Source organism: Acipenser ruthenus, chromosome 5 (genome assembly GCF_902713425.1).
Source record: "Acipenser ruthenus chromosome 5, fAciRut3.2 maternal haplotype, whole genome shotgun sequence".
Classification (NCBI taxonomy): domain Eukaryota; kingdom Metazoa; phylum Chordata; class Actinopteri; order Acipenseriformes; family Acipenseridae; genus Acipenser; species Acipenser ruthenus.
Window position 1 is genome coordinate 78,014,589 of NC_081193.1, and position 22,569 is coordinate 78,037,157.

Genomic DNA, 22,569 nt, shown 5'->3' on the forward strand with positions numbered 1-22,569 from the left:
CGTGCCAAAGATAAACCACTCATCTCTGCTCTTAACTTATAGTCTGTATTGGTAAATATATTTGTATTTTAAGCAATACCGATCATTCTCTAATTGTGTTTACCACCAGCTGAAGAAAGTACTTTATTTATTTTACACAATACAATTTTTCTAACAAACTGCTGCAACACGTTGTTTTGAGCAAATTATAGATCTTAATAATAGAATAATTCATACTGTGGTATATATTGTGCAACTTTAGGGTTATTTTAAAGTTTTTAAAAGTCTTTAAAAAAATACATAAAATTGCTATGCCTTTTTTTCAGCTTTTTGATGTAGTAAAATATGAAATGTGAAAGTTCAAATCATTGTGTGAAAGGAAGTGTTTGACAGCTTCATCAGGGCCCCCCTTCGGGGCGTTGGGCCCCCTTCGAGACATTGGGCCCCGGGGAAATTTCCCTATCGTCCCCACCCTCTCTGGGGGCCTGTTAATCCATTCTGGAACTACAGTGTTTGAATTTTATAACAGGGGGTGCTCAGTATCTCCACCTGCTGGCACATGACTGAACCTGCAACAGCATACAAATGTGATTCGACCAAACTCTGAGTACCACACATATTAACTTTAAACGTCTTTGAAGGTACCTTTTTTTTTAATGCCCTCGTCTAGTCAGAAACAAATGATGTGCATGTAGAGCATTTATAGTAACATTCTGAGATGTTTATTTATAGTTCTGCTACACTCTCTTTTTTTCCCTTATGGAAAATAGTCATGACAATGTTGTGTTGGAAAATCAACAAAGTCTCTGTTCTGGCAGCGAAGCCTCTTAAACGTGAAAATACTGGAGCTGCTTGGAATCACTGTTTTTATATTTTATAGAACTGCTGCTACAAGTACAGTGTGTGTGTGTGTGTGTGTGTGTATATATATATATATATATATATATATATATATATATATATATACACATGAATGGCCAGGGCTTTACAAACATTTTTCTTGGCCTGGACCCTAACCATAAGCCTTTTTTAAGAGATACAAACCACGGCTTAAAAACTTTTTGTTAGCTTTTCCTTAACTTAGAAGCATTATTGTTGTGCTTTTTGTTTTCCAGATTTTCCCTGAAGTTAAGCCCAGTTTCCTGCCACCATACTGTGAGTTCACGTCCTGTGTGATAGACCATAGGACTCTTCTTGAGACACAGATTACATGGAAGTGATGTAAAGTGGGGTGCTGTTACCTGTAGGATTGCACTTGTGGTGGGCGCAAAGAAATTTGCTTGAATCAAAGTGTAAAAAAAACACAAAAAGATAACAGACTTACAGTATACTGATATACTTTAGAACAAGGCATTCTTATTACATAAATATAGACAAAAACTATTTAAATAACAATTCATAAAAAGCCTTGCTTGTTAAAACACTTTGACTTTTAATTGGTTCAGCTTCCCTGGCAGCATATTTTATTGCAAGACAGCTGAACATGAAATGTTTCGGGATATTTGGAAATAAAGAAGCCATGTTTGATTACACCAGAGTGGTTTTCAGAATGAACTACATCTTATGTTTTTTTTTTTTTAATCCACTCTGTTCATAATGTACTGTACAGTGTACAGGTAGGTTGTTTTGTCCTGACTGTAGAAATCATTTCTGAGTAAGCACACTGAAATGGCTTGCATCATGTATTTTGTAATGAATTTCTAAATATAGCAGCAGTTTGTTCTAAAGCTGTTAACAGAACTCTTCCAGAGCACAAAGCTTTTTGGCTCTTTCTCTTGCAGCTGAACTCAGGCTTCTTAATCTGAAAACGTGACATTTAATTAGCTTTAGAAAATGGAAATTTTGATACTTCAAAGCGATTAATGAAGTAAAAGCAATTAGGCCTGTCACAGAGAGGAGGGTTTTGATCTCGGCGAGGCAGGGTTTCTGTAATCGCTCTGTATCTCACTGGATCCCCTAGTCACATTCCAGCCTCTTCATGGCCGAGACCAGAGGTTAAACTAGTAGTCTTTGAAGACGTGGTAGCTAAGTGCTTCGGCTGTAATACATTGCAAAGGGACAGTGGAATTTCATTTACAGTAAATGTAAAGCCTGCGCATGGGATGGGAGCGCAAGAGTGACATCGGTGGCAATGCTTGACTGGGTTTAATTTGAAGAGTGTAGTTTAGTTGTTGAATAATGCTACATTCATATCTGTTAATCTGAGCCACGTGCTGTGTCCAAACACATGTTTTTTAGGATGACGCCACTTCCTATTTTACCGTGAGGGTCTTTGAAAATGATTGTGGGGTTATTGGACCCCCGATCCCCCCACTTCAATGTCAGATTTTGCACAAATATAGATAGCATTCAAGTGTCAAAGACTTTTAGCTTCTTTGCATGATTTTTGCACTTTTAATTACGGATCATTTCGAAGGCAGTGCTACAGGTTAAAAACGGCTGCTTCCTGAACCACTTCCTGTGCTGTAGGTTAGTGTAAGGACTGGCACAAAGACAAACAATCTTCTTTGGGAAAAATACTTTTGTTAGAATTGGTGGGGACTGGTCCCACTGCTTCACCTTCCACAGAACAGGTAAGCATAAAACAAGTAACTTTTTAAACAGTGCACAATAAAATAAAAAAAAAGACAAACACAACAGACCTTCTTGTTACAGTGCTGTGCTTGCTATGAGAGGCGCGGTATAAAAATAATTTAATTGATTGATGGACTATTTACATATTTTTCATGTGCAGCGTTTTCACCCTGTCATGGTGAATGCCAGTGTTCTAGCAGCAATCGGACAACAGCACAGGAGTGTGTTTTCTCTATATTGATGTCTGTCTGATATTCCATTGGGAAACTGGTTGCTGTTTGCACCTCTATTTTCATCACAACGAAACAGGGACCAGTAATAATGTTGTTCCTGCTCCTAAGAAGTAAGCCTTGGTTAGTTTAATGAGAGCAGAGTACCAGCAGAGTCCAAGAGCTTCCCACCCCCACCTCCTAATGTCACCTGTCTGCTAACAGCCCTGTTTTCTGTCCTCTGCGCTTTCATTTGATTTGTTTTAAACTTTGCCAGCTCTCTTTGAGCTGGCAGGGCCAGAATTCAACAAGAAGCAGCCGGGGGTCTGTATGACTCGCAAACGCTCCACACACTCAGATGTGGTGTATCTCTTTCTCTTGGTTCAGCTACCTTCCAAATAAATAATTACTTCAGCCTCTTTGAAGCAAGTCCTTAGCTTCAGATAACAAAAAATGCAAAACATTTGATGAAAAAAAAGTTATCTTAGCCCCAGCAAACATCTGTCCTTACTCCTTGGACGTAAGGGATACTACAGAGGTGAGGTGACGCAGTGGATCATTGCACTACAGGCCTGGATCCGAATACGCTGGTGAAGGTGGTCTTGGATATAGAGGTATGTGCATGCTTATTTGTGTGTCCAGCAGGGCGTTTTGAAAATTGAGTTGCAGAGGAGACCAATATTACAGTTGCACACCCCAAGTGATTTCTAAAACCATCTCCAATCAACCTTTAGGATTCTCTTCAGAAATATTTTCAGAAAGATGTTCTTGAGAAAATAAAACCAAAGAAACAAACAGTTGTAGATTTTTAGAGTAACGTCACTGATGGGATCAAGAGATGCTACTGGTAGCCATGGAGCCATTTGAACTTCAGTAAGCAACTGGGCTTTTTCAGAACAGTTCAAAGCACGTCCCCTGTCATATCTGAGCATGGAATTTAACATCAATACGAAGGAATGGATGGCTAAGGCGAGTAAACTGGGCAGGGTTGGGTGGGGAATGGAGGGGAGTGGTGCTGGGATGCCAGCATCACTGTCAAGCCTTCTTGAGGTGTTATAGGCTAGTCACTGAAACACAGAAGACAGGAGGTTGGTCCCCACCACTACTATCTCATTTTATCTTTGCAGAAGCCGAGTCCAATATTAGCATGCAGTAAATAACAGCTGCTCTCATGTAATGACAATCCCTCACAATAGTATTTCAAAATGTAAAGCAGTTAACTGTAGTAAAAGCTGCAATGTACTGATGGTGGCCGAGGAAAGAGGGGAAAAATGTAGTCCAGGGGTTTAGTATGGGACTACATTCCTAGACTGCCTCGGGGATGATTGGCTATTAAGTTAATAATTAAGGACACCTGCCTGTAATTTAGGAAGGCAGATGTGTATATATAGCCGTTGTAACTGTTTGTAGTGTCAGTGTTAAGGCTGTGGAGGAAGCCTGTGGGGACAGGCCTATAAGAGAAAGGTATTTAATATTTGAAAAAGTGTTGGTTTTGGTGACCGGTGGACCGGGATCTTACAAAGTTTACTTAACACTCCTAGGTGGAGTTAGGATTAGGGCTTGTTTTATATTTTGTTTTGTAAATGGATACATATACAGACACTGTTTTTTGACCCTGCTTTTCTTTTAGCTCTAGATGACCGTGATAACGGTCCCGAACATGGCAAAGCAGCCCCCACCAGTTACTGCATTGTACCACAGTTTACTGCTGTGTTTATTTGAATACTGAACGATATAGTAAATACTACAGTATGTTGCAATAGTTAATGTAGAATACTGTAATAAGTAACCAATGCTACTGTACCCAGCTTGCAGTAGAGTCCGAAAGATCCAAACACATCTGGAATGGAGGATGTTCTGGAAACAGAAATGTCTGCAGCTCTGCCACTTGTACTATCTTCAAAAAATGAATGTATGTGTGTTTTATTATTATAAGATCTACATCTTTAACATGAGGAATAATAAGAAAAAAACAAAAAGTAATACAGGAGAGCCTTGTTTATGATACAGGCCTGTTCTAAATGTCAGGAGCCCTGCTCCAGTCGCAAGTGATATGCTTCCTTCTCAGAAGTGTGGTTTTCGTAAATTTAAGGTTGTTCTGTAGTGCAATTTACTATACTATGTTTGCCCCCGTTTCAGGCTCCAAGATTGCATGGCATGCACTAAGTTCTGCCCCTTCCCCCTCACCCCTTCTAAATCAGAGCTAAGCATGGTAAAGACCAGTGAGGTAAAGCATATTAATAAACATGGCAAACTATAGCAAATGCATTGTATAACCATAGGAAAAGCATAGGGAAACATGCAAAAATAATACAGCAAACTTTTCAATGAGACTGGGAGCAGCGGTCCATACAGTCCAGCATACACAAGGAACCATGTTTGTAAATGTTTCTTCCTGTTTGCTGAATGTTTCTTTATTTCCAGAAACAAGAGAAGATGTTTTCTGGAGCAGACGTGGCGTCTGAGAAACATTTTCCCAGAAATGTGTAGCATGTGCCTTCAGGAGAGATCTTTGATTCAGTGATCAGGTGACTCTCAAAGATACAGCAGCAGCTCCAAATGTGGAATTTTATTGAAGTACAAAGATGAACCGACACACACACAATCAATTTGTGACCGGAATGTTAGGGGCAAAGTTTTATTTTATTGTAATCCTACAAAACAAAAAAGAAAAGAGAAAAAAGATGAGCAAAGGATAAGGGTTCTGGACATTTAAAAAAAATACAAACAGTTTATATATATATATATATATATATATATATATATATATATATATATATATATATATATATATATATATAACACACACATTTAAGATTCTTAGCATAATGCCGTGTATACATAAAAAATACAGCAAACTAAATAAAGCAAATAAATAGGAGGTACGATTTACAGGTTACTTAGACATTCCTTAACTTTTATTTTTTTAACAATTAAAACTGTGTACAAAACGTACACAACTGTACAACTTTCATAAGAGTTGGCTTAAAAAATATATTAACCCTTAACAATATCAACTTCATCAAATTAGGGGGGAGCTGTAGAGGGGTGCAACCAGCCGAAGAGAAAAGACAGAAATATAAAATCTGATGGTAATTATTATGATATCTAGATATTTAGTTCATTATAACTGAATTGTGCCAGATATTGTATGAGCTATTTAAAGCTCGCATCTCAGCTATTGCTGAATAATGGTGCTGTATGCAGGGGTATATGCACAAGGTTAAAAAGTGTTATTTCACGTCATCAAAGAGTACATATCTTTTAAATATTGTCCGCATCTGTTCTATAGTTTAGAATAGAAGCATCGTGGGGCCAGAAGACTTATATGAAAGTAACGAGCATCAGAACTAATCCACATGCAAATTTCGAAGCGCATGCAAGAGCCTAGACTGGCACACGATTAAAGTCAAAGTGGGAACATGCTCTTGTATAGACAGTCAAATAGAACCCTAATGTGCAGGGACCAGCTTTAATGTAAACATATATTAATAATCACCTCAGTGCTGACATTCAGTAAATGGGATAATTATATATTTTTTGTAAAGTCTGTTACACAGTCACCCATTTCCTGTCTGCAGTAGCCCTTGCAAGTGTGCTTTTTATTTAGTTTTGTACTTCAAAAATCATATTACATTGGTATATAAATTTTCATTTCTATAATACCGCCTTTTTAAGGCGTACACAACACTCAATAAAAACCATCGCGATGGCACCGATTTAGAAAAAAAACGATCCCACACAAACACACATGCACCTGGAAAGATCACTGCGCATCCTAACCGTATGAGAGATTGTCGAAAACAAACAGAATCTCCCTGTCTAGCTAAGATCAGCAACTCATGAATGATTAACAATCCTGTTAGCCTGCATTTTGTTTCCTGCTTCAATGCTTTACTCCCACACCTGTCTTATAGACCCATTGTTTTTCTCCCGACTGACCCAGGATGCTGCCATCTGCATTGGTCAGTGATAAACGCAATTGATAACCCTTCATTCTCTTATAGTTATTGGAGCTGGTTCATACTCTGATTAGATAGTATAATCAGGGGATGTAAATTTGGTGCTATGGCAGGGTACCTCATATAACTGCAACAACGTTAAATTCTGTTGCCAGTAGACATGTTTACATTTTTTTTTTCTCAGCAATCATAGATGCTGATAGTTTTTCATTGGGTCTGGACTGCTCACATGACCATTGGCGCCCGCAGCTGTATGCACTTTACACACTGGTTTGCAAAACGTCGGCTTCATAATGTGGACTCGCAAGTAATCTTGTGCGATCGGTTGACACGAAACAGACATTTTAAGCTTACAGAATCATACTGTTTATTTAATGGTAGTAATGAGCAAACGGAAGCAGATACGTTTGGTTGAAGCTTCAAAAAGAGCAAAAATCTGTCTTCCGATGACCCAGAAAGAATGTCAGCGGGGAAAAAAACAGTAAAAGCACCGAACCGTGTTAATGGCACTAATGTAATGGCAGTGGAGTTTTAAGCACCAGAAATACGTTGGCAGCATTGAATGTTAGTACTGCATTAGCTGAATTCTGCTGCTCTTCCAGGATTGAGCACGGCAAGTGCACATTTAAAGTTTAACTTGTATTTAAATATTAAAATTCATTCATTAATCATTAACACAGAATTTCCAAGTTGTGTTATTGTTAGTGTTGTTATTATTGCTGTTTTAGTTTTTTACTCCCTTTTTTATAACAATTTTTTTTTTTTTTAATACGCTATGCTTAGGGGGCGAGTAATGATTACATTAGTTGTAGCGATTGTGAGAGTGCTTTTGATACTTTGACAAGTGAAACTTCACATCATTGCTTCTTATGATCAGTTGCGCATCTAAATACTGCCGCCCTACAATTTATAACCCTGAACTTTATTTTACTGTATTTTTTATTGTGTGTAGTAATACTAATAAGTGGTTCTATGACTAACCCTAGAGGGTATACCACAGCTGGATTAATATAGAGTTAAATCTATGAAGCCTCAGTGCAAGGATATGTTGGTCTATTTTAATGAACAGTGACTGACCTCAATACCATTGTTCTTTTAATACTGTACCACGAGCCTGTGTATACAGGTGTGGGCATTGGTCTGTTTGGCAGGGGAGTACATAAAATGGCTTCCTAATTATGGAATAAATATGACAAGGTACCTGCTTTATAAAACATCTGCACCCCTTTAAAACTGCCCCTGTTTAAAAAGGTTCACAAAAAAACAAACAAAAGAACAGTAAGGTATTGATATTAAAGGAAATAGGCACTTGAAGGTTAAAAATACATAATAGTAATAATAAGCATATTAATAATCATAATATTGGAGTAACAGAAGTATTTCCTGAAACACCTGGACTGGTGCCTGGATGGGTGAAGCTTAAAGCCAGATGTGCACAGCTGACAGAGAACAATCCAAGGGCATGTTAGGGTTTCTTCAGCAAGACCAGCCACTTCAAGTCAAAACTGTGAACATGGAAGGAGGATACAGGGGGCCCTGTAGACCTGATCTCAAAGCATAGGCTATCATGAAAGCTAAAGGTACAGTTTGGGGGATTGTAGACCCTGGGATGAATTAGGAGACAATGATTTCTGGAGGGTGAGCTTTAGAAATGAAGAGCAGAAATCTTCAATGTGCAAGCGAGGGATCAAAGGTTGGGCAAGGTCATTCATTGCTGGGGTTGGGGTGAAGGCATCAATATTGATGCTACAGGCATTAAATCAGGATCTGGCTCCCCAATCATCTTGGATTATGGTTGTCAACTGAGCACTTATTTGTATTGATAGTAAGATCCAGAAAACATGTTATTATAAATAATATATCAAAGATGTGTTCTGTCCCCCCCCCCCCCCCAAAAAAAAAACAAATCTGAAACACCTGAGCCCTTCACCTTCCGCAAATCACAACTATCCTGAGAACATCGTTTAACCATCCGCTGTGTGCAGCAACACAACTAGCTTATTACAGGGAGAGCATGGATAAGAGCCAGTACTTCTAGTGTCATGCCAGACTGAAGCAAACAGGTAGCATCTCCTTGTGTGAACCGTTACAGATGGTCTACTTCACCAGGAGCCCATGGGACACATTTGCTTCAGTGCAACAGATCTTATTGCAAAACTCAAGTGAAATCAATTTGGGCACATGCAGTAAGAAGCACATGGATTAGGATTACAACCTTCTTCTCTTCATTGACATGAACAGTTTCTGTGGAAGGAACCGGTACATTTAATCTTGGAAGACCCCTAATAATTACTGTGTAGAAACCACTGAAAACATGTAGGCTGTAGGGTTATTGTAGGATATATTCTCACTGGATCCTAGGATAGGATATACCTGCTGGACTGTTCCAAAATAATTTGTCATGTAAACCTTCAAACTTTCATTACTCTTATGAAAACAATATAGTGCTTCAGTAAAAAGATGTTTAATAATGTTTTTGTTAGAATGTGAGGTATGATTCCAAAGTGATTTCATAAGCACGATGGTTATACTGGCTCACTCATCAGGAGTTAGCCTATTCTCACTGATATGATTGACTTGGGGGATGCTGAGGTAGGGGAAGAGAGACAATGTTGAAATATTTTGTACAGTTTGTATTTTTTAATATCTGCTGCAAAACTTTAAGAAGCCTATGTGTTCTAAGTTTTAATAAAGTAAGAAAGGTTTCCCAGCAGGTAATGCCACCTGATGAACTTGAATGTAGGAAAAACACATTCTGTCTTTCTATATGTAAGAGGGGCAGTATCAGCCAGCGATTATACCTTTTCCATGTTCTAAAGGGCAGTTGTGTTCTGCAGTAATTTGCTAGAAGGGAGACTCTTTTTTGGGCAAGCAGTTTCTTCGCAGTGCTGCCTTTGGCTTAAAAGCAAACATTCAAACAAATCCCAAACTGACTGAATTTCTCCTGAAATTGTTTCAAAAAGAAAGAGTCCCCTCTCCGTTCACTGATTCTAATAACTGATAAACATTGCACTTGCATTTCTGCTTTTGATATGGCATTTGCTTTCTTACCCTAACCCTTTAGCAAACCTAGGCCCACTACCTTTTCTACAGTAATCCATGATGATTACAAGCTAGCCCATTAGCTATTGCTATAATGCTTGTATATTCATTTGCCAGGGTGCTTAACACTTCAGAAACTATAAGGGTCTCAAAAACAACCTGAGAGGAGCCTAAAAAGTAGTGACCTACCCTTTTATACAGACAAACTCCAAACGAAACTCAGGAAAGCTTTCAAAATGGCTTACATTCTCTTAAATTCAACGCAGCACCAAATGACTGAATATTTACAGCATCTGAAAGGAAATGCATCTTACTGGGACCATTTCATTGCATTTAGTGGATGACGGAGGGCCTTCCTTCTATGTGATGACAAATCAGACCCATAACGACCCTGCACAAACTCTGAACCGTGATTTTCTTAACGTTGTATTGCGACACAGCAATAGAATAAGAGATGATGGTATCTTCCAAAATTTGTGATCTGTCTCGCTCCCCTCTTTCCTTTCCAGGACAAGCAGGCCTGATCTCCTAATAGTAAACCGTTGGCTGCCATATTCTCTTCTCTCCTCAACAATTTGCGTCCACATTTACACAGCTTGCAATCCTTTGTCTCAGTTTCAGTAAAGGAACTTAGGTGTCTGCTGTATCTAGTCCTTGTTGCAAATTACTTTGGAGTTCACTTGTGACCTATTCTCCACAAAAGGAGAGTCCTCTGCTACAGAAAGGCAGGCCGAGCAAACAAGAGACTTGCAAATGGTCTGCTGGAGGATTCAGTTATGAAAGGTGCTTAGAAGTATCACAATTAGTCATTTTGGTTATGTGCTTAAAATAAGTAACAAACAACAACAAAAATAATAACTAAAATGCGTTTACCTCCTTTGTGCAAGACTGCATTACATTTGTAACAACAATATGGTGTCTGCCTGTACTGGATTCAACCAGTACTAGTATACCCCAACCCCAACCCCACCACTACCTTATTGATAATCATTAACAGCTGACTAAAAGCAGGTTTATTAAGCACTTCTGAAGAAGTTCTTGCAGAGCGGTTCTTCAGTGGTGTAAAGTCATTGTTGATGGTAGTGCTATATAGAAGACAATGGGAAATAGTACAGCGAGTCTGTCAACATATGTAATATACCAAATACAGGTAGTGTAAAGTATTTCCACTAGGTTACCTTTAATCAGCTGGGACAACCAACAGTATAGTACCAGAGAAACACTGCTAGGCAAGCTTGTAAAACTAGCAATGCAATGAAGTGCTGCATCAATATGGTACTGTTAATGGAAGTTTACATTCTTCTCCAGCCTCCACAAAGTTCACACACACACACAACTTGCAGTCATATTTCTTTTTTTTTTCTTAGCGGTGTGGTGAACGGGAGACTGCATTGAGTGATTTTCAATTCTGTATTTGGCTGATTCCCCAGCACCAAACAAATGATAACTTTCCAGGAAGTTGCCTTGAAAGAGGAAAATACTGTGTCTTTCAGCAGAAGTGAGTCACAAGCCTCTAAAAACACAGAATTGGGTAGTGATGAAAAAAAAAGAAACAGGACTGTGGAATCTTCACAACTCTCTGTATAAATATATAAATGATGTTTTTTTTTTTTTTTTTTTGCTTTGGCACTGGGTGTGAGCCAGTATCAGGTCATCACTTTTTCTTCCTTTTTTTTTTTTAAAGGACCAGTCTTGAAACCCCCCCCCCACCCCCCCCGAAAGTCCATCCACTTGGCAGTCTGTGGAGCAGAGGCACTTGGAAAACTGATCCCAATCTCTCTTACATTCCAGGCTGGCTGTGAAAAGACAGCTTGGCTGGCCGCAGTCATTGGGAAAGCACATTAAAATCTACCTTAAGTGGCCCTGTGTTTACTTCTGCAATGAATATATCTGTGTATATTAATTGAGAGTAGGAGCTCAGCACTCACTGGTCAATAATTGACCTTGGTGATGGCGCGCTCCCGGCTACTGCCCTCCACCAGCTGGCTCCCCGATCTCTTGCGGTTGCGTTTCAGTTTGGACAGGTCCTTGTCGAAAACCTCCCCTGAGCGCAGGGCTGACACCAAGTCATCAAACTCGCCACTCTCCTCCGAGATGCTGCCTGCCTTTGTCTTCTTCAGCCTCCGCTCCTTCTCACGCTGCTCCTTCAGCTACAGAAACAAACAGCACGAATTGTGTTCATTATATGCTAGTCACGAGGGCCTGTTTCAAAGCAAGTGCAAACTTTCTGAGAAAAACAGAACCGCTGCAACAGTAAAAAAAAAAAAAAAAAAAAAAAAAAAAAAAAACTAGCAACAGTGCACTTAGTCAGAAGACGGAGCAGTTGAATTAATGTCCTGATTAGTAGTGCTAATTTTGCACTGCTAAAATCATTTGAGCTCATTTTGCCATTTAATCTCAGTTTGCACAACGCATTGTATACTGTGCTATACAACAGTTTAACTGTGTCACATTGCATCTAAACTTCTTGACAGGGTGTCACAGGAAAAATGACATTAGGTGCTTTGGAAGTCGCTTACTATAACTAACAACAAAATTGATTCTTGGTCATTATTTTAGAATGTTTCAGACATATAATCATGATGTGAATGTATAGAATAGTTCATTCCCTCTGCAATCTTCTCTTTTATCTATGCATATGAACCTATGTAGCCCAATGTAAACACAACTGCCCTCCCTCTCATCTTGCCCACATGCTTGAAGTCTGGAAGTATGTTTATGGGAAAGAGCAAGCCCTTACTTACAAATAAATAAATCAAGCACCAAACCGCCCTCTATAGAAACAATATAACTTGCCAATGAATGAGTATCTGACCTGTGACTCTTATCTCACTGACTCAGGCGCTTGTGTAGCAGTGACGATGGCAAAGACTGGAAGTGACTGACACAGTCAGCTGTACTACAGTCAGATTAGCCACTGCACATTCTGCATTGCACCACACTGTGAGTCTGATGTTTCTTATTTTAATTATTTTGAAGTTTTTTTTTTTCCCAGGCTGAGGAGACAGATTGTTTCCAATGTGTGTGAATTTTTCGCTCTATCCGGTACTCTCTTGCATTTGTAAAGCGTAAGCAGATTTTTAGCTCTTGGTGGTACATGTAGTAACCGTTTCCCTTTGGCTGCAGAGAGGAGGTGGTCTGTTTGGTTAGGGGTTGTGCTTGGTTAAGGGGGTGAGTGTGTGAGTGAGGTCAGAGGCTGCTGATGAGGAATACTGGTCAGTTCCCAGACTTGCAGCTCTTCTGGAGCTGGTGTGTGAGAGAGTTCCCAGGACTCCCGAGGGGGCTGCTGGAACGCTGCTTAAAGAGGCAGAGCATTGAATGCTCCCTCCTCTCTTGCATCACAAACACACAGTCCTTGGGTGGCAAGACCACAAGCACTTTATCACACTCCCTCCCTCTCTCTGTCTCTCAGACAGACACACTCACTATCTCTGATGCCCTCTATCAACCTGCTCAAAAGAATTTGGGTTTCAAATCATTCACATCCAAATAGTTCAAGTACAGGTATCGACAAGTGGTATGCCACTCTGTTCCTTAAGTATCTTATAATCCAGCTAATAAACATTCATTTTAAATCTGCATTTTTTTTTTTACGGTGTATACAAAATGGCAGTCAATTACGGTTGGTGCCGCCTAATCGGGATACTGATAATCGGGATTTCTGCTTGAATGGGATACAACTCTGGGAGATGGTTCTTCCCAATGCTATTTATGTCATTTAATTGTGACGCCACTTTGTTTAATTGGGTTACAGTATATTGATAAATGATGAACGGAGATCTCTTTTCAGAGCAAGACAGGTTTGCGTAGCACAGTGCAGTGAGTACGTGATTACGCTGTGACTTGTGTAAACTGTGTAAACCACATTGAACTCTTGAAGGAGCTGCTGGAGTCTCCTGTGATTTCTCAGGCTGCTGTGGCAAAGAAAGTTAGCGTGTCAACATCGCAGGTGCCTCGCCTTGTGATGTGATTTTATTATTTTTCATTTCATGTAGAAATAAAAACAGCGATTTAATTGCGTTTAGGAATAAAATTAAAATCGTATTTTAAATTATGTATTTACCATTTCATCATAATGTGATATGATTTCATTCTTTTTCTTTTCATTTAGAAACAAAAAAGTGTGACCTAACGTCATCTCAAATGCCTCTCGTTCTCCCGTGGCATCCAGACTGTATTAATGTTATTTCCAGAAAAGGTCTCTTGAACTATTAGGGATACTTGGTATGAATAGGAATGATCAATTTATTTCACACTCATGGCCTCAATAAGGCTCTCAAATGTATCTTCTCTCTAAGTTTAGCTGGTATATCAGAGTGTAACCATTAATCAGTACCCCTGCAACACTTCCCATCCAGCCCTGTTTGTTCTATATGGAACTGCATACTAATGTATTTTGTACATCCACTGGGGGCAGGGGGACTGATTAATGGTTACAATCTGGTGTGCCAGCTGAACTTGAGAGGTCTGTTGAAGCCACATGGACACTTTTAACTTCTGTGTTTTTAGAAGTCACAAAGATGTAATGGCTGAAACTAAATAATAATGCAAAGTGAATCTAAACAAGAAGAAAACTACAACAGTTAAGACAACCGTTATACCGCGGTGTTCTGGAACCGCTGTCTGAAACCCCTACCCCACCCACCCACACCGTCTCACCATGGCCTCCATGCGTGCACGCCTCTCCTCCTCCTCTTTCTTGCGCCTCATGTTCTCCAGGTCTTGCTGAGCGTCGCTGAATGACTGCAGGAACGTATCGAAGATCCCAAAGAACTCGTCCGGCTGCATGCGGCCCTCATCCTCCCCAAAGTGTTGCAGGGCCTTGTAGAACTACAGACAGAGAGAGAGAGAGAGAGAGAGAGAGAGAGAGAGAGAGAGAGAGAGAGAGAGAGAGAGAGAGAGAGAGAGAGAGAGAGAGAGAGAGAGAGAGAGAGAGAGAGAGAGAGAGAGAGAGAGAGAGAGAGAGAGAGAGAGAGAGAGAGAGAGAGAGAGAGAGAGAGAGAGAGAGAGAAGCCAGGTTCTTTGAATCTAATGGACTGAGGTGTCAAGCCATTATAGCACCACTTCATATAGGGACAGAGTGATGCAATGATAAAGCAATATACTAACAATAAGTTAAAGATAAAAAGTGTCTACTTTCCCCTAGAGGAAGAACACAAAACCAAATATGCATCAAAATTATAAAAATTAAAAAATTGAAACATTGTCGTAATACACCAGTTTGGCTCAGGGTGGTTTACTGACAGTAATCTCTGGTAAATCCAGAAAAAAAGTAAATTGGCAACAAGCACACATTAGCAAAGTGTGAGGGATCCAGTCTTGCTGCTCCTACATTTCAAATCCTCCTGATGCTCCCACACCAGTGTCTTTTACCATTGCTCCAGTTCTGCCCAAGGCAATGCCAAGTTTCTTTTTCATGGTTAGAATCAAACCCGCTATGCCTTTGAGAACACACACCTGTACAGTATTACTGCCAGGCTCATCAGAGGGCACTGGCGTGCCAAATCTGAGTCACCAGCGCTCCGGCCTTTCATGTGGTGCCAGCTGCTTTCATGTGGAAATGCACGTCGACTGTGTGGCCTGTCCTGCTCAGCAGCCACAGCACTGACAAACCCACAATAAACAGCACAGTCCGCTTGCATTACAGAACATTACATCTTGTCTAATATGTACTACCATCACTTCGTAGATCACACATTTTCCTATATGAAAGGCACAAGGGCAGCAGTGTGGAGTAGTGGTTAGGGCTCTGGACTCTTGACCGGAGGGTCGTGGGTTCAATCCCAGGTGGGGGACACTGCTGCTGTACCCTTGAGCAAGGTACTTTACCTAGATTGCTCCAGTAAAAACCCAACTGTATAAATGGGTAATTGTATGTAAAAATAATGTGTACAAAATAATGTAATTGTATGTAAAAATAATGTGTTATCTTATAACAATTGTAAATAAGGGTGTCTGCTAAGAAATAATAATAACATATTATGTTATACATGTATTTGGTTTTTAATGGTATTTTTTATAGCTTTTTTTAAACAATACAATTGGCGAACATATCTTGCAGTCTTTTCCATGCTGTACTTCCCAGCATAGAGTTTGAGTCCTATATATATATTTATTCTACAATGTCTCTATAGGAGTGCCTTTTTTAAATATATATTTCTACAGAAAAAAAAGAAATGTTTGCCATTTATTTTCTTTAAAGTGGAGACTTAATTCCTTCATGCGACTTTAGGAAGTTGACCGGAAGTTCAGCATTAAAAACATCTGCAAGGAGTGTTTCATAAATATTCTTCTCCCACAGCTTTAAATAAATTACCATTAAAAAACTGCAGTCATCTTTACCATTTGGAAAAATCTGAGACAAACAAAATTATAGGAATATATATTAGGTAAGATTTAGTGGAATTATTTTCTTAGCACCATGTACTTTAATAGAACACGTCTTCCTTCCGTATTTCATGTTTAATAGCTGCTTACTGGTAAGTGTGTTATGTAGTATTCTCTATTGCTGTTTCTTCTTAGGTCATTGGTTACCAGGATAACTAACATATATCCTTCTTTTGATGTGAGATGGTTTAAGAAATAGTCACTAATGGTGTGCAGCTTTGTGCCCCCTCTACAACTGTGAGTTAGTAAATGTAAAATCTCTATACAAAACAGTTGTAATGAGATTAGAAATTACAGTTCCATCCCTGCTGGTTGTTTCTAAAACTATCTTGCATGAGAAATATATCTTGCAGGAGTCTTTTCAGAAGCAGTGATTGAAAAAGGGCTGTAGTTAGTAGGCCTGGTAAATAATTATCTAATCAGAGAATGACAGAAAACACAAACAACAGGATATTAAAGTAGTAAAAAATTTTATCTTTAGAAAATTAAGTATAAATGTATCCCTTTAAAATTAAACTTATGTACTGTTTATTTCTGTGTTACTGAGGTGAAACATCAAATTTACAAGTAACTGAAAAACAGCATTTGTAAAGCAAAACCATGTTCTGTAACATTCAGTACAAGCAAATTGAAGTCTGGGAGGACACACAGTTACAACCTTCCCTAGTTTTCATCTTTATTTTTGTTAGTGGACTATATTCCCTTATCCCTCCGGGGGGACAGATCATTCAAATAGGAATCTGCTGAACTTTCATTTAATCTCAGGAGACAGATGCAATATCCTGAGAGATTTGATTGAGCTGGAATAGATCACAGGCGCTAACTAGATGTTAAACAGTCATGCAGTTCAATAATAAAGTATGAGCCTGTATATTAGTACCTTCTGACATGCAAAGGCATGTGCTATCATTTTAATGAATTGGTTAATTAATGAATGGGTTAATTAACAAATGGCTTAATTCGTGCAACCGCAGCTCAATCCTGACCTAAACCTTGTCCTGTCTGAGATTTCCAAACTCATTTAACTTGCGAAAGATATCCCACAAAACAGGGTTTGATTCCTGTGGCAGTTCCGGGGTTTCAGAGTGAGCTTCCGGGGAGATGGCGAGTGGGAGCAGGAACACAAGGACTTTTAAACTGAAGGTGTTTTTAAACAAACAAGCACTTGGTTTCCTACTGGATACCCAGCAGGTGGGTATATAAAACAGGTGTACAAGTTTACATCAGTTAGATTTAATTAGAAATAGAGACAACTATTGGTTGATTTTAGAAATGTTCTCCTGTCTGATTAGATCTGGGGACAGAAACATGGTTGAGCCAGGCCAGTTACAAGAAGGAAAGTCTGCTTGTGGTATCAGTCAGTTTACCAGCACCCCGGTGTGGTGTGTCTGTGTGTCCCATAAAAGGGTGCCTAAACTGCTAAAATATATAGAGGAAAAAAACTGGAGAAGAAAACCTGATTCTATTCACATTAGCAGACTCTTCACAGCCTGTCAAACAACTGTCATCAATTTGAAGACTTCTCCTATTCACATCCTGTGGCACCCCTGCCCATGTCTGCATTTCCCTGCCAGCTTTCCACTGCCAGCTTCCTGATCAAGGAAGCTTCTTCCCCTGCTGACTCTCAGCTCCACAGTTGCACTGGAATTCAGAAGGACCACAGAAAAGACCAAGCCAGTTTGACTTGGAACAATATTTCATCTTTGACAGCTTCCCTCTCCTCCTCCTCCTCCAATTTCATTCTGTTCCCATTTCCCAAAAGTGGGATTAGTACACGGGATAGCCGAGCCTAAATTGGAATAACAAATGGCCTGCGTTTTTCCTGTGAAGCTAGCAAGGAGTATGGTTTGCGTTATGATTTATTTATATTTCATTCAGAGCTGCCTGTTATTGTCAGTTACACAAGCCAGGACACATCCCTCCTCCACTTCCTACAGCTACAAAATGATGGAAAATCGTAGGGTGGCCAAGCTCAGCTCTCGCTCTGCCCTAGTCAAGAACAGTGGAGCTGGGCGTGGGGGGAGGGGGGGGGGGGGCACTCACATTGCAGCTCTGATACAGTCAGAGTAAACTCTGGTTCAGGGTTTAGCTGACAGGTTGCGTTTGCTTTTTTACTCGAAAGACAATGGCAAATGCATAGTTTAGAGTTCAGGATTAATTGATTAACCTCTTAACCTCCAGTCATTCCTCACACTGTCCAGCACAAAATCTACAAAGCCCCTAGCATCTACAGATTTATGATGGTCTTGTAATCGTTCTAGTGATTTGAAGTTGGGTTTGCTAGTGATCATCTGTATTCCTGAAGCTGCAGCTGGGAAATGAATCACCCACAACTTCAAACCCTCAAGCTCAGATCGTAAGGTAAAATGAGGGAGACAGATGTTTCTGCCAATTAGGTGAACCTGGAAAGCAAGGCACAAAGACCACAGTGTCTGTAATGACAGGTCTGAAGTGACTTGTGATGGGGTACGATGGCAGCTGCAGAAGATTCAAATGCACACAATAGCCCAGCCAGTGAAGGGAGGTAGAGAGCAGGTATATGCGTAGGAGTTCTGCAGAATGGACACGCCATGACAGGAATCTGCCACACCACACTTCCCCTCTTCCCCTGTCTCCCCAGCACTTCGTACTCGTTCTGTTAAATGATCCTGCCCATACTTTTCAACTTTTACAGTGTCCAATTTAAGATAATTGCATTACACTTCCATTACGGCTGACTGACTGCTTTGAACAAATGTTAGCAATTGTCCTGTCTCGTCTAATGGGTGCTGTAATGATGTGCATGTGTCTGCGTTTATGATATGAACGTCATTAATCTGTCAGTGTGAACTGCTGGGAGTTTTAATACAGAGGGACATCCATGTATATGTGAGCTCTGGAAAGAAGCGATTATATATACCGTATTTATATATAGTTTGGATTAAAGCAGCTTCATCACATGATGTCATGTGGTCTCACTGAAGAGTATATACGACACAGATTGTAAAGAAAGTGTGTTTGTAAAGGACATGGCATATTTTTTAATGTATTCATTTTAGTAATTTATCATCCGATACAGCAGTCCGTCGCGTATCCATCTGCTGTGGTGCCACAGTAAGGGTGGATATTATAAAAAGGAAGGGGTTTGGCAATTGCCTCCAAGTAGCTTTTCTAATTGATGCAACAGAAAGATTGACACTGGGGCGGGTTTTATTCTCGGTCGATCTGGCGCTTCATTGGTGCATGTTGTAGTGGGCGTGGTATGGTATCAATTCCACAGTATAATAAAGTTAATGACAAACAGGTTTTTTTTTGTGAAGTTTGTTATATATTTTTTAATAAAATGGCATCTATAAACAAAGGAACAAAGTGAAGCCACGTTTGGAAGTATTTGGAGGAACCAGACAAGAAAGCCGTGGTATGTAAATAATTATGCCAAACAAAATTGCCGTATCACAAAAACACGTTTCATGCTTCATCATTTGAAATGAAAACATTCAGAAGGTAATGTGGATGGAGTTAAAAAAAGAAAAGCAAACATCCATAATAAACAGAACGCTTCGGCTGACATTTATTTAGCCCTTCCATCCCTGTGAATACTTATAAAAAAACGATTTTAAAAGGAAGTTTAAAAAAGAGAAATTCAAAGAACGCATACGTGTAAATAAATCATGTATAGGCTTTAATTTACCAGCACACTTTTATGCAAATCATTTGTTTCTTTTAAAAAAAATGTCTTGACATCTTTGTAATTTGTCAACAGAAGGGGATATTTTAATATATATATAAACCGATCCCTGAACAGTAGCGTTATTATAACAATGTATTGGAATCTATATTTCATAGATTCTGTAACATGCAGCTGTGTTTTTTTTATTATTATTATTATTATTATTATTATTATTATTATTATTATTATTATTATTATTATTATTATTATTAATGGTTTTGTTTTGTTCTATTGATATAATATAATACGTAAAAAAATAAATTAAAAAAAGTTTTGTTTATTAGCTTATTTTATGCACTTTGTGTCCACAGGGCCAGCACAGGTAGTGCAGTACAAATACAAAGAGAGACATTTACTAAGATACAAATAATAATACAAATGCTTTTTAAAAGACCAAATTCCCATTGGGCTTTTTGAACTGTGTTTAAATACTAATTTCGTTGTACTTTCTTTTCCAATTCTAGAATAACCATTTTGTCCTTTGAGTGATATGTATTTCCATACAGATCTTCAAATGCACCTTTCATGCATTCGTTTTTCGACAATTATGCTTTTGTATTTTCACCTGTCGCCAATTTGGTTATGCCCAATAGGAGCGCTTTACTGAACTGCAGAATCTCAGGACAGATCGTACCAATTTGAATATCATATTATGGTTTATTGTGAAGGCTGGTATTGCTTTGAGGCAACTACCCCAGTAATGCTGTATCAATTCTTATATAACACTGACATGGTCGATTCACACAGGAGACACAGGACGCCTGACACTGAAATGTTTTAGGTCCCGATGTCCTGTAAATGTGTCAGAGGACATCTGACACAATTATCTGGCATAGAAAGCAATGGGTGGTTCGCACGGGACTACATTTCCAAAACCACCCATTTATGTGGTGATTTTCATTTTATTTTTATTTGAATTTTTTAAATTAGTTTTTAAAAGGGAGGGCTGTGGCTCTTTTGTCATCAAATCCTATCTTCAACAGCAAGCTGCGGTTTCCAGTGACGCTTAATTGGACTTTACGAGGACCACCATCCTTCAGAAAAAAAAAACCAGAAGGTCGCCACTGTGACGTCAGTCCACTCCCTCGTCAGCACTGAAGACCTCGTGTTCCCTTACATTGGCTCATTGAGACCCTGCAGGCCACACCCTCACAGGGGGAGGCAAGGGAAAAGATGAGAAAACAAATTCATCACCACTTCCTTTCATGTTTCCAAGCAAGCGAGTGATTGAGCCAAACCATTGGGCAGCCACTCAAAAGGAATAAATTTGATGAAAAAGTTTAAAAAAAAAAGTTAAACAAAACAGACGGGTTTCTCTGGGATGTTTTAGTCATTACACCGCTATACACAAAGGTCCTGTCCCTTTTTTCTTTCTTTCTCCTCATTGCTTGGCAGTGTGGTTTGAATAAAAAAAAGAAAAACATTATCTGAAGCAATAATGAGCACAGAACACTGTAGCATGGTGCATTCCCCACACAATCTCTGCTAGACCAATAGTCAAGTAACCGTGAGGCAAGTTAGTGTAAACTACCTAGTAGGATTATGCACCATCATTGTCATATAATGTGGACCATTTAACCTGTTATATAACACGCATTCTTGTATAATACATACCTCATCGAAAACATCATAATATACAATATAGACTATATCGAATACTATTATCCCAGTGTAATTCACGCATTCTATATATTTGTAAAACGGTAAGGGTTTACATTCTGAAAATTACAGCCTACAGGATGGAACGCTGTGGGAAATCATGTGTGTACCACCATGACAATCACTATAACATTCACGCTGCACAGATAATGCTCTGCTGCTGTTCTATGGAAAAGAACGTACAAGGCTTGTCACATGACAGTCGGCCCAGTATATCAGTCATTACCTTGTCCTTGGCCTCGCCCAGCTGATCCTCCAGCTCAGAGAACCGGAAACTGGCCACCGTGATGAAGTTGCTCACCACCGGCACAAACTTGTCGCCTCGCTCCGGAACGCTGCTCTTCTGGTACTCCAGCTCCTGAAAACAGCAGACAAGAAATTATTTTCCAGTCAGCAATTAATATACTTACAACTCGCTTTATGTGACTTCAGATAACTACCTGCACTACCTGGCCACTTTACCAGGACCTGTCTACCTCAATGGATTCAGACTTAAAAATGAGATTGATCATGATATTAGGCACATATCCTAATAAAATGTATAACATGGTTTATTTGGGAGTGGTGTGTGCAAGTGATTTGGGTTAATGTGGCTATACAGTAATCAACAGTCCAGCATGTTGTGTGGGGGCACTGTTTAAATTGGGGATACCCTGGAGCTGATCCATTTGCCAGCACCCCCAGCACGTCCAGTACATGAAGGAACTGCTCTGCTGCATTCACCAGCATTAATCCCAGATGTTTCAGGCAAGAAGGAAGTGAGAATTAGCTTCTCCATTAGTTTCTATTACCGGCCTCTATGTGCTGCAGCTCGGCTGTCCTCATTGACAGCTCCCTTGGGCCATTATTATTTATTTCTTAGCAGACGCCCTTATCCAGGGCGACTTACAATTGTTACAAGATATCACATTATTTTTTACTTACACTTACATTATTTTTTACATACAATTACCCATTTATACAGTTGGGTTTTTACTGGAGCAATCTAGGTAAAGTGCCTTGCTCAAGGGTACAGCAGCAGTGTCCCCCACCTGGGATTGAACCCACG

At 39.4% G+C, this 22,569-nt stretch overlaps 1 protein-coding gene across 4 annotated transcripts in view; it reads right to left on the reverse strand.

Moving 5' to 3' along the window:
* Positions 1-5,304: 5,304 nt before the first annotated feature.
* LOC117402611 (disheveled-associated activator of morphogenesis 2-like) overlaps positions 5,305-22,569 on the reverse strand; it is a 119,841-nt gene continuing 102,576 nt past the window's right edge. For all 4 annotated transcript variants that reach the window (XM_059024559.1, XM_034003941.3, XM_034003940.3 and 1 more), the window contains 3 exons: positions 21,748-21,879; positions 14,426-14,596; positions 5,305-11,916 (listed from right to left, as the gene is read on the reverse strand). In XM_059024559.1, the coding sequence (XP_058880542.1) occupies positions 11,698-11,916; positions 14,426-14,596; positions 21,748-21,879 (522 nt within the window). In that variant the 3' untranslated portion in view covers positions 5,305-11,697. The remainder of the gene's footprint in view (positions 11,917-14,425; positions 14,597-21,747; positions 21,880-22,569) is intronic.